At 36.6% G+C, this 16,987-nt stretch overlaps 1 protein-coding gene across 1 annotated transcript in view; it reads left to right on the top strand.

Annotated features, from left to right (window-relative positions):
• Nucleotides 1–14,471, top strand: part of LOC146617881 (E3 ubiquitin-protein ligase rnf213-alpha-like) — a 65,224-nt gene extending 50,753 nt beyond the window's left edge. Inside the window, exons 50-67 of the mRNA XM_085371787.1 lie at nt 172–282; nt 3,707–3,949; nt 4,499–4,598; nt 5,391–5,425; nt 5,524–5,627; nt 7,184–7,337; nt 7,564–7,738; nt 7,923–8,011; nt 8,121–8,372; nt 10,065–10,194; nt 10,425–10,502; nt 10,866–11,046; nt 11,406–11,610; nt 12,277–12,354; nt 12,818–13,015; nt 13,139–13,228; nt 13,472–13,650; nt 14,270–14,471. Of these exons, the coding sequence (XP_085227913.1) occupies nt 172–282; nt 3,707–3,949; nt 4,499–4,598; nt 5,391–5,425; nt 5,524–5,627; nt 7,184–7,337; nt 7,564–7,738; nt 7,923–8,011; nt 8,121–8,372; nt 10,065–10,194; nt 10,425–10,502; nt 10,866–11,046; nt 11,406–11,610; nt 12,277–12,354; nt 12,818–13,015; nt 13,139–13,228; nt 13,472–13,650; nt 14,270–14,423 (2,556 nt within the window). The 3' untranslated portion in view covers nt 14,424–14,471. The remainder of the gene's footprint in view (nt 1–171; nt 283–3,706; nt 3,950–4,498; nt 4,599–5,390; nt 5,426–5,523; nt 5,628–7,183; nt 7,338–7,563; nt 7,739–7,922; nt 8,012–8,120; nt 8,373–10,064; nt 10,195–10,424; nt 10,503–10,865; nt 11,047–11,405; nt 11,611–12,276; nt 12,355–12,817; nt 13,016–13,138; nt 13,229–13,471; nt 13,651–14,269) is intronic.
• Nucleotides 14,472–16,987: the final 2,516 nt, after the last annotated feature.

Below are 16,987 nucleotides of genomic sequence, written 5' to 3'. Positions count from 1 at the left end.
TATTCATAGAGCACTGCAAGTGATGTTGTACAGTATCACTGCTAAGACCGTAAATGCTTAGTTGTATAGTTATTGTACTCACCATAGTGCTGTACTCTATATGCCCATTTTTACTTTTATCTTTATTTATACTTGTGATTTTTATTATTGTTTTTATTTGAAATACACTAGAAATGTATGGCTACACGAAGGAATCGGACAGTGTTCCTCCTGCTGGCTCTTTTCCGAGAGGTCACAACTCTGTACAGATCTGAAAACAGGGGTCTTCATCCTACTCCCAAGGTATGAACAGTGGCAAAATTAGAATCTGGATAATAATAATATCCAATAATTAATAATTTTAAGAAACAGCTCTACTCTACGCTCTATCCCAATGTCTTAATTCCTAATCCTAGCTCTAAATCTGAGTCCAGCCACCTTGCAGAGGAAAGTAATTTAGTCATTTGCAGTGTTGGGCAAGTTGGGCAATTATACTCACTAGTTACTTATTCAAAAAAGTAACTGAGTTAGTAAGTGAGTTACAAGATTCTAACAGTAATTAATTACTAGGAAAAGTAACTATTGCGTTACTTTAAAAAAAAAATGTTTAACCCTCTGGGGTCCAGGATATAATTGGCATATTTTTGACTACTTTAGATTTTCCCTTCTACATTTCACCTTTAAAAACTATTTAATTTGCCTTGTTTGGTATCATCCTTTTCAGCACAACCTCATGTGTCTGAATTTACAGTTATGTTTTCATTTTGACATGCTATATTAGCAAAACTGATCTAAAATCAGACAAAAACGTAAAAATCAGAGTAGAAAAAGTTATAGTTTTTACTGTAACAACCACAAACATGTTTTTCATAACTTTAAATGCAAATATAAATTGTAAATTTTAAAATCATATGCACAAGTTTTGCAAACAACAAAGTTATTTACAGCCATTTACCTTTTACCCTTTTTTAACTAACCATTTCAAACTATTTACATAACAATCAGGTGTTCTGAATTCAATAAGATGCCACACAAATTATTTGTGCCACTCCAAAAAATAATTTCTGTCCACTATAAAGGAGAACATCACAGCCTGATACCTGCAGGTCTGACAGCAGCAGGTGTATCACTCCTGTTTTCTACCTGGAGACATCGTTTACACTGTAATCTGCCTTTGGTGACTTTTTGGCAGCACCTGTAACATTCAGCAGTCGCCTCATTGTTCTGACCCACAACACAAAATTATCCACTACACTACACAAGACAACACATTAACTACACACTCCAAACACGCTAAACGTCACAAATGTCTCACATCTCAAAACTCGCTCTCTCTCATTTCCGCTCTCTTTCTTTCTGTCTCTCTCTTTCTCACCGTCACTCCTAAAACTTCCCCCTCTTGCTAAACAACCAAATGTCATGTTGCCATATCATTTTTTGATTGGTTGACATTGTACATTTTTCCACCAACACGAAAGGGCTGTTTTTTGTTTTATTTTTTGGTCATATGTAGAGAGTGCTTGCTAGCACTGCCCTTACACAGTAAACGTGATGAAAGTATTCAAGAAAACAACTCTTATATATTGTTTATCATGACTCTGGTTTTACGTGGCCTATCAACACAATTTAAAAACTGGTATATATCACCTTGTTGCTTTGTCATCTTGAAGTGATCATGTGATTGGTTTACTAGGACTACTTTATTCTTCCTCAGCCAAACAGCAGCACTCATGTGATTGTTTTGCCCCCTTAGCTCCACCGTTACATATAACGCCGTTATTCCCATCACTGGTCATTTGTACTCGTGACCCTGTTCTTTTGGTCACTCCCAAGATTTCATGACCGTAGGTGAGTGCTGGAATGCAGATAACTGATAAATTACATCTTGGTTCTCTCTTCTCTATAACAGTCTGGTACAGTGCATTACTGCTGAGGCTACACCAATCTGCCGGTCCAAGTTGCACTCCACCTTAACATCACTCATGAATAAAATCCCAAATCCCATTGGTAAACATGAGTAAACCCTCACTAGGTTTTGGATAAAGTGTACACTCACAAACCTGCATTTGAAACATTGGCTACCATAGCAGTATAGTATTGCAACATGGCATTTGTGTCTTCTAACTAAAATAGGAACATAAAAAGTACCATCATTGCCAGACCTGGCCCACATCTGGTTGACATGCACTGTTACCTCCCCACAATGAAGGTCTAGGGGTGTGTATGGGGACTGGTAACAAATGAGTCCATAACAGAATGAAAGGAGAACAGACAGAGGTGTTTAGTAAATAAAATAGTTTTTAATTATAGATAATCTTAACATAAAGAGCCGGCAACACCGTTTTACCAATAACACTAGAAAAAGAAAAAGGTTGCAACAACAAAGAACACAACAACCAAACAAACTCCACACCACAAGGAGGCACTTCCAGGGGCCCACAAGCTCACCCTGTCACTAGCAGCAGCTAACTTTACTGCTGCCGAGGCCCACAAGCCCACACTACTCACATGTAGCAGCTACACTGCACACTCCTTCCACAACTCCACACCACAGGCAGGACAATCACACATCTAGACCACAAAGCGGAGACACCAGAGAAAACCACCCTCATACATCCAGTTCAACCCCAGCTTATATAACCTCAGGCAGGTGATTGCTGACTGGGCCCAGGTGGTAAATGAGGCCATGGAGCAGCAGCTGTGACCTGGGGAGAGAGAAGAGCAAGAGAGAGACAGAGGGGTGGAGCAAGAGAGGAAGAGGCAGAGAGAAAACACCACACCCACACAAGGGCAGTTTCAGGAGGCCCAGCTAGGACCGTAACATACACTCTGCCATGACACCAGTCAGTCAGAAGTGCCAGCTTGATGCCAGATCCGGGCCAGACCTGTTTTCTATGAGCCTGGGCCACTTAACCCAAACCACAATCGAGCCAGATATGGCATGCCATCGGATAAACAGTGGTATCAAGCTAAAACACTGGCCTACATCTTGATTTATCATAAAGCGTATTAAAATATTAATTTAAAAAATGCTAAATTAGAGGGCTTGATCTGTGTATGACATGGTTAACTGTCAATATCTACAGCTAGTTAGACTATTATATCACAGATTGCTTTGCTAATGTATTAAGGCAGAGGTTGCCAAAGTGGGGGCGCAGTAAGAATTTAAAAAAAAAGGATGCTCGCACACTACTAGCATATGGACGGATTTTTGACGGGGCTCCCACACAAATGCAAAGCAGAGAATGAAGCATCGCCAAATTTGCTTACAAACCAACTTCCTTCAAAACCAAAGAATAGAAAATATGATGAAACATATCTTGTCTTTGGCTTCGCCTGCACAACAGCGGTGCCAAGGTAGGTCTCCCCAACAGAATTTGTTTCCCCTGCGTCAGGACCACACACTGGGCTGTCCAAATCACGGACAAACAGCATCCCAAATTATTGATTTTTAGTTCACAAACACTTCTTATAATGAAATTTTGGTGATATTAGCTCTTTATATATATATAAAAAAATACAGTGGGATACAAATATCAGGATATCAGGCTTACCCTGCCACAATTTGTTCCCCAGTTCAAATCATGGACAAACAGTATCCCACAGTTGTTTATGTTTTTAAACCCATTTTGCACAGAGAGACATTTATTATTATTAATACTGTTACACAGTAAAAAAAAAAAAAAAGTGTGTTGCTTCTCTTAGATGTTTTCTGTATCCCCAACAGCAATGTAATGGATTTGATGACCTCATTAACGGCTCAAGATACCTGCCCCAAAGAGAAGTAAGAAACTTTGCGTCAGCATTGATTTATAACAGACTGGGAGCTCTTACCATCCAACCTGGTAATACCATTGAGGAAAACACTGTTATCGAGCTGATCATCCATCTAGCAGCTGTGCTGCTCACAGGGAGTCACCCTCTGCTGATGCCACTGAAAAACATTGGCCTGTCACCTGAAAATATGCAGGTAAACAGTGTGATTGTATATAAAAGATTGATTTAGCCACATGGTTTTACCCATTAGTTTGTGGAATCACATTTCAAACCCTTGATTTTAGTTTTATTTCCAGAAATGACTAGGTTTGGATAAGATAGTGGTATGCTAATGTGCCTTTGAGCTATGTAATATGGAGTCAGGTTTATCTACAAAAAGTAAACAGTTTTGGGAATTGTTATTTCAAAATAGTGCTCAAGGATGGACAGTGACCAACACATTTAAAATCTTTTTTTTTATATTAACCATTAAATCATCACAACTCCCACATATTAGATATTTTTCCCATTGCAGATACTCTGAGATAATGTCATAGTTAAGGCAGATGTTAAAACGAAGCAGATGAAAGTGAAGCTAGTCTTTACTGGCTCCAGGAATACAACTCAGCAAACACAATAACACTCAAAAATAGAAGAAGGATACATCTGTGCTGCTTACTCTCTGCAATGGATAACTTCAGCAAGATAAGATTAATGTTACCTTTATGGCATTTATTAGATTTTCACTTAATTTAACCTACAGAGGGCTTTTATACCCACAATGCCTGATGACATGTTAGCTGTTGCCCAGGCAGCCATACAACAACAAGAAACACACTATCAGGGCCAGCTCACTTGGTATGGTAAGTATTATTCCTTTCATATATGCAAGTAAATTCATTTTTAATGATCTGTTCTTGTAACTGGGTATTCTGACAATTTGACAACCTTTCAAATTGAGGAGAGGATTTCCTCTCCTCACCAGGAAATATTTGGATGACCTATATTTCAGTCATCATGCTAAACCTTAAATGATTTGAAAGACATTATGAAAAAGAGATATGGCACCCAAAACAACCCTGAATTGAAATCTTTGGTAGAATTCTGCTCCACCAAAGGGTTAATGGCCTGTATTTGTATAGCGCTTTACTAGTCCCTAAGGACCCCAAAGCGCTTTACACATTCAGTCATCCACCCATTCACACACTGGTGATGGCAAGCTACATTGTAGCCACAGCCACCCTGGGACGCACTGACAGAGGCGAGGCTGCCGGACACTGGCGCCACCAGGCTCTCTGACCACCACCAGTAGGCAACGGGTGAAGTGTCTTGCCCAAGGACACAACAACCGAGACTGTCCAAGCCGGGGCTCGAACCGGCAACCTTCCGATTACAAGGCAAACTCCAAACTCTTGAGCCACAATCGACCAATAGCACTTCCAGGGGACACAAAGCTTTTAAAAAGCTTCATTATGGGGCAAATTCACTAGAGATTTAGTTTTTAAGATTTAGCTGGTCATTTTTGCTGACCATTGAATAAAAGTTAATATAGATTGGTCAGATGTTTTACCAAGATGGCAGACTTGGTTCAGGAGTAATTTGCATAAACCTGACCATAAATTCACAGATTAATCTATATTATGTCTTTTTCACAGTCTGTCCAAATAATCACCCATGCTGTGTTGATATGGTAAGCCATTTTTTTGCTGTTCCAGTTAATATATTCTTCACAATTATTACAGACTCGATGTTTTATAATTATACTGTATGTTTAATCTTGCACTGCAGTGCGGCCGGCCCATGGAGAGAGGCCGATGTCTGGAGTGTGGCGCAGACGTTGGAGGGGAACATCACATAGCCTTGCCTGGATTCACACAAGTTCCATTGCACGAGTGAGTGTCAGTAATTGTAAAGCAAAATACTGCATTAAATAAATCTCTTTACTGATAAAGTAAAACTTTGTAGAAAAAAATTGCTATATAATTTGTGCTGTCTATTAAAACAATACTGGAATATTAAAAAGAAATTATTCTGGTATTTCGCACGAGGGAACCATCAAAAATGCAGATAAACTGATTTTGTACAAAACTTTCTCTTGTATAAAATATGAACGACAGAAATCATTCAAGTTTGGGGTTTTTTATTGGTAAATCTGTTAAAAGAAGCACATTTGTTATTCTAGTGGGTTGTTTTTTTTAAAATCAACATTATCCTTTATTTTGTGAAGTAAAATAAACTAAATTCCCATTGTCAATTTTTTAAACTTATAAGTTTTCATTTTTGTGCATTTAAAAAGTTTAACAATGAGACTGCACCGTGAACAGAAAATTCTGACGAGACGATTCCGACCAGTAGTTTGATATCATTGAATTGCTCTGTCACGGCGATGTCTTTTGAGAATGGACCAAAAAGCAGACACTGAGAAAGGAATCTTTAAACAAAAGCGAGACTTTATTTGGGCTGATGAAAGGAGAAAACACAAAAGCTAAGGCAAAACAGGTATGACAACTAAACTGGAAAACTAACTATAAAAACTATGAAGACTGTGAGAACTATGATGTGGAATAAACAGATGACCTGACAATGAACAAAGGAAAACAGAGGACTTAAATGCACACAGGAGGTGATGAGGGGAAGTGGAAACACATGGGGAAACAGCCAACTAGAATAAACATAATGACGCCACAGGGGAAATGACACTAAACACAATGACAAAGACACAAAGACTGTTTCAAAATAAACCAGGAAACACTGAGAAAATAACAATAATCAAAAAATAAAAATAAAACACACAAAACACTGGGTCACAGACCCAGTACCATTACATACTCTGTGTATTCATTGTGTTGGAAAGGTTTAGTTTAAAAAAAAAACTGTAAAGAATGAGTTCAGATTTTTTTTCATGGATACTGCAGAAAAACTGGTTAGTATTCACAACCAGTATGTATTAAAAAGAGGCTGTCACATAGTGATATCAAATTTTCCACAAAGAAAGAGTAACACATATCTTCAAAGACAAAATGTCAGTCAGAATACTTTTTTTGTTTGTTGTATACAATACAGTTTTTTTTTTCTTTAATTTCTTTGTTAGCTGTGTTTGCTGGTTTTTCTTCCACAGATTATTTCTTTTGAGATTGTAGATGCTGCGTGTGTAATATAAGAAGCAGAGTTCAGTTTGTTTTAGAACGGCAGCAGTTTGGTCTGTTTTTGTTAGAGTGGGTTTATTTGTCTTGTTATGGCTGTACTTCAAGTATACTCTTAAAAACAATACATATTTTATGCATAGTATAACCTTGTGAACTAATTGTCAAAATTAAATTTTCTAAAAGCAGCACAAGGGTAATATTATATTAACTTTCACATGTGTGCTTGCGCTTCTAAAGGTCACCTGTTTTGCACTGGGGGGAGACCTACTCTACTTTTTACTCATGCAAATCTGTTGTTTTAGGGATCAAACACGTCCCGGTCACATTCTGGGAGACCCTCAACGGAGAAACAACCCAGATGCCTTAGATACCAAAAACATGTCTCTGACTCCCTTTACTCTGGTCCGGCTAGTTACACATCTCGCCATGATGCTGGGAGCCTCAGAGAAACCTCAGGTGAGCTCTAATTTAGAGGCTCTTAACCATCATAAATAAAGTATCTAAAGCTATTTTGTACAGTAGCTGTAATATTTAAGCAGCTTTTGGTGACTTGGTGAGACTAGCATTGTTTTAGGTTGTGTGTAGTTCACTGATTAATATTCTGCAAAATAGTTCAACTCAATGAACGATGTTGCTGTCTTGCATGTAGTATGATGCTATTATCCACTGTTTTTTTTTTCAGGTTGTCCAACAGATAATCCAGCCACCTGTGGAGGATGTCAGTTTGTTTCTCAGGCTGCACATAATAAAGGATCTTGAACAGCTGTCACAGGCACTGGGAAAAGGAGCTGACGACACTGTAACATCTGTTCACTTGGTGCTCAGATCACTTCAAGAACTACCACATGCCAGTAACTGTAAGGAAGCCATTTGTTAAAGGACATACATGGCAGGACAAAAGACTGTGAAAAGAAACTTAATAATAATTTGAATAAAGCAGACCTCCATAGACAGGAATTGTTCGTGAGGATTAAATGTCAACAAATATGGAAACTGGTATTTGACTGTTTAACCAATGGCTATGTAAATGTTTTTTTTTAGCTACTATTGACCCTCACCTTACATCCAAAGAATCCAGAAACACCTGGGAGACTACTGTGGCTACAGATATTATGACACCAAAGTTGAAGGTAATTCTTTAAAATCACTATTTACATGTTTTGACTTTTTTCATTTTATAACTGATATTTTTTCAGTCTTATTTGTACATAACTGCCTTTGCCAATATTTTGTGTCCAGGATCTTGACCAACTCCTACAAGAGGCAAAGGGAACCATTAGAAATGACTCCCGTGTATCTTCCAACTTCATCATAAGGACGATCCACGGTGAGGACTTTTGCTTCCTCACCTCACTGCAACAGGGCTCTGAGGTCGACAGCTCAGCAGTGTGGAGCTGCAGGGAGAGGCTGTCGCTGCTCAGCCTCACACACATTATGGAGACTAATGATCAAAAGGAGGAGCTCCCCCTGCTCTGGAGGTTCCTGCAGAAGGTGTGTGTCTCACAGATGTAACGCTTTCACAAAATTATTTGGAATTCACTGCTCTTGTGCATTTCAAACAATCCTGAAATTTTCCTTTTGTGCAACCTTTATGTAACACCCGCCCCACGTTCTATTGAGAGGGGTCTTTACTACTGATACTCCCATTTTGATGTTTGTGACATGAATTGTGCAATAAAATAGACTATATGGAAATAAACCAGACACAAGCAGGTCAATTATAAAATACTTCTAAAAAACAAAAGAAAATAAGTAACATTAATAAAGTTGTCGAGCAATGGTTAGGTATCTAATATCAACTGTAACCAAATGATTAAATAATATGGTGGGCCCACACACACTCCTTAACTGCAACAGTCTTTCTGTGTTAACAAACACCTCATTGCAGGCCTGAGTCGTGGCTCGGGTGCATTGGGACCTAAAACAACTTGGCCGCTTCACTTGTTGCCAAGCAGTAAAATAAAAAGCACGTGCAAACAATAGTACTCACACCTCCAGGCAGTTCAAGGGGATAGCGGGGGAAACTGGGTCAAGGCCACTAGCAGGGCGCGGCAGCAGCACTCGCAGTTACCGTATCCACGTGTTCCCACGTTAATACATAAGCACAACAAAAGGGACCTCTCTGGCATGCCAGCAAGAGCTCTGTCTCCTCCTACCAAATCAAATAACCCAGCTAAATGCTGATTTACATACTATTACATACTGCAATATTACCATTTGCTAAATATATGAGTAAATATATGAGTTTCAAACACAACTCACAGATTCATATTTACCTCACAGTAGGGTACTACAGCTTTCACACTGATCGTCAACCTGAAAATAAAAGTTTGTCACCTTCCCATGAACTCTGCGTCCACATGACACTGTTCCTCATCTCTCCTCTCTCTTTCCGCGGAGTGAACACGGCTTCCCACTTACTCCAACCCACTCTACCTGAGACTACTTCAGGATTGGCCCGGAACTGTAGTACATACCAATACCATTACAGAAAATAATGACATACACCTCAAAATGCAAATAAGAACGCTGTGCATCTAATTAACACACATTTGTATTCATTCTTAAACACACATAACATTTACATTCAACCATCAAAATAAATGAACTATTTATATAGCCAGGGCTACATTTAGACTAAATGTCAAATTTGTCCTTATATATTATGACTTTTGATTTTTCTGTAGTTGAGCTCTTTCACTGCTTTGATTTCTTTTTTCCAATTTGAATCCCATTATTCATAATAATGTTGTTTCTAAAACTATTTTAGAAATATTATTGATTATTACTATTATTTCCTGTGTGCACTAAAAGTTTTACTTATAGAGGGTCACCAGTATCTAACACTGATAGAAAGGTGGGGTCAGTTCTGGGCAGTTCACAATCCAATCACAGGGCTGACATGTAGCTTGACTTCAGACTACAAGCCCAAATTGGCATATAAAGACATGCAATCATTTGTGCCTGCTGCTAATTTGGAATTACAGATTAGCCAAACCTGTGAAATCTATAGATTTGATTAAACTACAGTATTACTTTGCAACATGTATTATCCTGACATTCTATATATAAAATCATAATAAATTACTCTTTAAAGTTTCAATAAGTGGGTCAATATTCTCAGTAACAGAATTAGAAATGACCAAAGATGTGATAGCCATTTATCTAAACTTCTTTTTACAGGAAAGAGAATTTCGACATATCAAATTCCTCCCAGAAATCCTAATGCTGCAGAAACGTTTGGTGAGAAAGTACCAGAATGCAACTGAAGAGATCGCGGGTTCCATCAGAGAATTTATTGATCAGCAAACAGGTACAGAGATTAGATGGACTTAAACTTGAACAATTGACTGTTGTACTAATTTGTATTCATTTGGAAATCAAAAACAAAATCTATCACCAAAGTTAATATTTGCTGCAGGGACAACTGACATATTTTTTTCTCTCTTTTTCATTTCATGTCATAAAAATGTAGTCACTGTTTCTTTGCCTTTTGTCTTTTTTTTAAGTTTTTAGTCACTGTTTCTAAATTATTTGTTCCAGACATGAGCCCATGGTATCAAAAACACATTGAGACCTTCCTGAAAACATGGAATGAGCTAAGAGTCTCTGTGACCGGCAGTAAGTAAAGCACTAACCTGCTCTTTGTCTCACCTTCACATTCAATCTGTTTATGTTATTACATATTTTCTTGTCTCTCCTTAAACTATTTTGTTCTGTGCATTGTGTTGAAATTAAAAAGATAAATAAATGAATAACGTGTCTTCAATTTAACTTAAAAGAACAGTGCAGTTCTTGATTGATTTCAGTTGCCCTGTGAGAACATACATTTACAGTGTACTCTACATGACAATAGTCATCATTTTGTCTGCTACAGTCGAGTACAATAATTGATGTTTTTGTGTATATACCACATAAGTCAAAGTAATGGAAAAAGCTGTATTACAAATAAGGAATTATTTATCTGTCCTTTCAAAACTATAGATGAAATAAAAATTCCAGAAGAATTTTGCAGCAGGGATTTGGACCTGGACAGTGACCTCAGGTACCTCCTGCCCCGTCGGCAGGGTCCAGGCCTGTGTGCCACAGGGCTGGTCAGCTATCTGGTGACTCTCCACAATGAGTTGGTGAATGCAGTGGACCATCACACACGAGAGGACAACAGGTACTTTATTCTGTACCTGTTGTACCATTTATTCTGCATTTTATTTCTACCTATCTATTTTCTACCTGAAGTTCAAGTGAAACGTCAATAGTCTTAAGTTAGGTGAGTCAAATGAGTATCATTCACAGGTGTTAGTATTAAAAATCCTTCCTTTCGCCTTGGAGCTTGACATAGAAACACAGAGCCACATAACCAATTACTGAGTCGATGCTATTGATATATTATATATTGTAAATATAATACAGTTAAGTTTTGCTCAACAAACATTTTTCTTCATTCTAGACCAACATTTATTCAAAATTATTTGGAAAAGAAATGTTGGAAGATTAAAGTTCATATCTACATTGTGATGTCTGCAGTGACTACACAGTGAGTCTGTTGGAGCTAATGGAGCAGCATGTGATCAGCTATGATGTGGAGAAGGACCTGTTTCCTCTGGTTTTGTCCAACTGCCAGTACAGCTTGGAACGTGGCCACGAGACAATATCTGAGTATGACCTGCCCAGGATCCAACAGCAGATCCTCACCCGCTTTCTGCAGGGAAAACCTCTCATTACCCGCGCAGTGAGTCCCCACAGCCTGGTTTGGTTAAAACATGTGTCCCACACCTTAAATGACCCAAATTCCTAACTACTGTACGATCTGGTGTTGACTGGATTGTGCATTACCTTCAGGGATCTTTCAAGCTCAGAATGAATCTTTGAAGGTGGTCATGCAACACCCTTAGTGTATATTTATTTGTTTTTATTTTTTGCATGATTCAACATACTGAAATCTAAAAAGCACAAATGAGAAGGAAGTTCACTTTCTGTTAAACTTCTGTCATAACAGATGGCAGGGAGCAAGCTGAAGCTGAACTAAAAACAATACAAACACAAGCAAGACTAAGCTATTATTGTTTATTCCAAATTTTTATCACAGGAATTGCTACAGCATGTAGATGTGGGTGTAAAGACCTCTGTGCAGCACATTGTTAAACAAACAAATAGTGTAATCAAATGTGTAGACCACTTCACTACAGAGATTTTATTTATTGTGCTGGTTAACTTCATCATTTGAGTTCTCATATTGTATCTGTTCTGTGTGGTCATACTTATTTTGCAGTAATATCTATGTGTTTATATTGATTCACCACTTTTGAAATCCAAGCTCAAAACCATTCTGTTTAAAACTGCTTTTTTGTGATCCCTAAACCAAACCCCTTCACTAAACCCCCTGTTTTTCATTAAGGGAATTCCCACGTTGGTCAACACGCAAGAGAGAGACTATGAAACCATTTTCAAAACTGTTCATGGAAAAGTGCCACAGGTACAGTACTGCGTTAGCAAGTTATCACTACACTTTGATGTACTTTACAACCCTACATGATTATAGCTGTCTATGTGTAAAACCCAAAATACATATTTAAGGTACAAAATTTCCAGGTTAAACAACAAATTTATTTTCACTTGGTTTGTGCTGAGTCAATAACTAACAGTACCAGTTAACAGCAAAAGCACTGACACATGATATGTGGACTTTAGATAGTAATGGATTATTACAGTTATACCAGATTAAATTCTTGTTTTTCACCAAATCACAGATTTATTTCAGGCCTAATAGTTACAGCAAATAAAGCAATACTCCTGACATTCATCCAGCTGTATTTGACTTAAAAGTACTACTCAAGCTTTACATTTGATATTTATGTACATGTGCATGCACACAGCAATAAAGGGATTTACATAACTTGTGTCTTTGAGGTTCGCTAATATTTTTGTTTCTCTATCAGAGTGTTCTGACATCTATGGCACAGAATACTGTGTCCAGACAGCTGGACTCCTACAGCGAGGTGTGCGAGGCGCTCAAGATTGTGGAGCTGCTTCTGGGTTTCCTCTCAATGACGGGTGGTGATCCCACAATGAAACTGGTCACTTACCTTCAGGAAATACTAAAGATGGACCAAAGCATTGATCATCACATACTGAAGGTCATTACATGTACACTCTTTCACTCTGATCCTCACATGTCAAACATCAATATTAATAATAAGACAAAAACCAGATAGAACAAACTGTTTATAAGTTGTTGAGGGGTTTTCACTTTTTTGCAGGCTTTTAGCAAATGTGAACTGCAGCAATGTGTTTGTCTGTGGCAAGTCCTGTCCTCTCTCAACTCTGAAAAAATGCTGCAACTCAAAAGAGTAAGTTTGATTTTTGCTGTATTTTTTTTTTCAGATTCAAAATTGCCAGATTAAACATCATATGCTTATTTTTCACTAAGCATAGATAAATTGTAAGTTTTGAAGCTTAGCTTCAGTGTTAGATTAAATGAATGTGGCTTGTACTAAAAAAATCACTAAATGGTCAGTATGACCATTAACCATATATGCCAATCCATCTACCATATACATACAAAATGCATGACTGCATGTCTTGTTAAAAAGGAGCCCTTTTCGGGGTATCCAGCCGAGTACCAGGTGCCACTGACTGAGAAAAACAAGACTGAGCTGAAAGGATTCATGTCCAGAGGAAATGTGGACCAGTGGCTGCTTGAGATGCATGAGTTCCTCTTGTTGCGCCTGGGCCGCCTACGGGCAACTGAGGACTACAATCCATCATGGAGGTAAACCTGTTGTATAGTACCAAATTTTTGTTTGGTAATGCCATGGTTGTTTTTGGCCCTGATTTAGCAGGTGTGAAGAACGATTTGCATCCTAAGCCTCACAGTCACTGCAGATGATCCTGTGTAGCCAAAATATGGATATATAAGAGTGATCTCAGAGATGCAAAGATATGCATAAAGTTATAGATTAGTCAGAATGAAACAAAAGATTTTCATCTAAGTATTAAAAACTTAAAATTATTTATATTTAAAACTGTGTTAGTTTGTCTAATTAATTTTCAATTAAGTCTCTGAAAATGTGTGACTGTGTATAAAAATGACTGTAATTCCTAAACAGTTAAAAAAAAATCTGCACTTCCATCAAGTCTTAAATTTTCCATTTAAAATCAACTGCAATGGCGTACAGAGGCAAAGCTATCTTAAAAAGGTCTTTGTCCAATTACTTTTGAGTTTTTATGCATATTTTATTCCACATCACTATAGTGCCCCATCGTTTGGCCTTGTCTATACCAAAAGTGTGTCTTTATTATAATATGTTTTTAGTTTTCCTGCTAAGTAAAAAATTATTTGCTCCAATGTAAAGTTATCTATTAAATGAATATATTCTTTCTTTTGACAGTCTGAAGGAGGCGGTCAGTGCCTACATGGATCGTAAAGAAGTAGAAGTCCCTACTTACGTGGAGGAAAACCTCTCTGAAAAGGTGAAGCTGTCTCAGATAATTGAGACCTGGAAATACACCATCACAGCCAAACAGGAGTTGATGAATGAGTGATCAACTGAATGAGTGCATAGAGAGATATTAGTTATCTAAAGAAGTAAACAAAGGTATTTTTTCTGCATTTATTGATGTAATAATCATAGGACGTGTTGTGCTGTTAATTTGTTTTTGGAATTATTTTACAAATTCAATTCAACAACCAAAAACTATATTTACATTTTAATATTTTATTTTTCATTTTATTTTACTTCTCTTGCGAATGGTTTGAATTTTAAAAAGAAGAGTAATATTATCATGCTGCAAGGAGTGAATAATATTTCTCCATTTAATAAGAAATTAAAGCAATAGGTGATTGATACGCATAGAAAAAAGCAAAATCGTGTAATCCAATGTAAATGTGCGTGGTTCGTTCATAAATATGCAAGGGAATGGTATACTGAGCATTTTCTACTTTTTCATTCATATAAAATTTTTCTTATATTTTTTAATTCTCTAAGTTTTTATTTGCATTTGTGTAAAAGTTGAGATTTGCTAATTTTTTATGTTTTTTTTTTTTTCATTTAATAGCTTGAGTTATCAGATTTCTATGACGTGTGTTGAACCGCCTCGAGGCGACTTTTGTTGTGATTTGGCGCTATATAAATAAAATTGAATTAAATCGAATTGAATTGAACCAGAGATCTTAGTTTATCATTTAACTTTAAGTCATACTACTTTTTTGAACTCTTTTATTTGTTTATGGTCTTGTTGATGTTTGTCTTGATTCGTTTATAATAAAGATTAGAAATTACCTTTAACCTCTGTGAATACAATGAAACAGCAAAGCAGAATAAACTCAAGCACATCCTCAGTGAGCTGCTCATGTATTCACTGTGAGAGTATATACAGTATGACTGCTTTGATATATTTTATATATCATTTTTACATGATTATGTTTTTGTTTTAAGGTGAAATCTTTTAGGGTGAAGTAACAACAGGATAGATTGATAAACTAGTACGAAAACTGCACATTTTCCATTTTTTCTTACATGTTAAAAAATTATAAATGTTCATTTGCATAAAAGTGACTTGAATACGTTCATTTAAACAAAACATTTGATTTGCAGTAATGAGATCATTTCTATTTATCTGTGGCGGAAAGTTTTTTTGTTTTGTTTTTTTATTTTTGTGTGTTAAGCAACTTCATCAAACATGAAGTATGTAAGGAGATAAACTGGATGAGTTTATCATTTTTATTTTTTGTCTTTATAAACCAACAGGTTTTACTCTTCTATGTTTGTATTATTTTTTTTAATTTTTCATTCCTTTACTGAGAAAATTGATGATGATTCACTGTTTTTATGGTTTGTTTTAGCATTATTCTTGCATTTATTTTACAGCTAAAGAACAAATTATGATTTAAACATAAACTAGTAAAGAAATTAAAGATTGATAGTTTTATTTTTACATTTTACTAACAGTGTCAAATACTTTTTGTTTGCATCAATATAAAAAGTCAATATTTTACATTTTATCTGTTTTCTCTAATACTTGGATTTGAAAATTTAAAAATAACACTGAGGCTCAACAAAAACAATGATACACAGCAAGGCAGATAAAACAAGTGCATTATTTCTTCGATATGAGCCACCTGCTCATGTGTTGCATTTTGTCAATCTAAAAAAGTTACTAAGAGTTATTTAGAAAATTCAGAAATGCATTGTTGAATTTGACAATCATATAGTGTGAAACTTTGTTGATTTACCCTTTATGTCGAAGGATTATGTACACATTTCTTCTTTTTTTTCTGCTTTCTTTTTTTTTATCAAGTATATTTTTACTATTGACCAGCACTCAGAGACAAAATTGTATTTTTTCTTACATATATCAAGTATCCTGTATTGATTATTTGTTGTGTATCTGCTAAAAGATTAAAGTACATTGGAAAATGTTTCCTCTGATATAGTCAATGAAGTAGTTGTAACACACATGTGACCTAAAATGTATTATTTCTGCCATAGTTACACATTTTCAGTCACTTATTGAAAATTAACCCCCTCTGAAAAAAAATATCTGTTCAGCTTTAGGAGACTGTCTGACTTAGATTATCTGGTTATTTTATGATTCATTGTGAGTAAATCAATAGTGTTTTTAAAAATGTTAATACAATAACATATTTATGTTTTATGGTTGTTTACAGTGCATTGAAAAAAATTCATACCCCTTCAACTTTTAAACATTTTGTCACCTTACAGCCACAAACTTCAATGTTTTCGATTGAGATTGTCAGTGACTGACCAACACAAAGTAGCACATAATTGTTATGTGGTACAAAAAGGAGACATGGATGTAGATAAAAGTTGTAGGGTTAGGTTGAGCAAGGAAAGCACTGGTCAGAGGAGTTTCTAAGAGGCCCACGGTCACTCTGGAGGAGCTGGAAAAATCCACAACTCATGTGGGGAGAATCTGTAAGTCGTGTACTCCACAAATCTGGCCTATAAAGAAGAGCGACAAGAAAAAAGCCATTGTTGACAGAAATACATAAAAAGTGCCTTTTGCAGTTTGCCAGGAGACATGAAGGGGACACAGCAACTGTGTGGAAGAAGGTGCTCTGGTCAGATAAGACTAAAGTTGGGCCT

This window comes from Diplotaxodon limnothrissa, linkage group LG15 (genome assembly GCF_057381915.1).
Source record: "Diplotaxodon limnothrissa isolate DT_005_m linkage group LG15, D_limnothrissa_male_GT1.1, whole genome shotgun sequence".
Classification (NCBI taxonomy): Eukaryota; Metazoa; Chordata; class Actinopteri; order Cichliformes; family Cichlidae; genus Diplotaxodon; species Diplotaxodon limnothrissa.
Note: the sequence above shows the minus strand (reverse complement) of the source record. Positions and strands in the feature narration are given on the sequence as shown.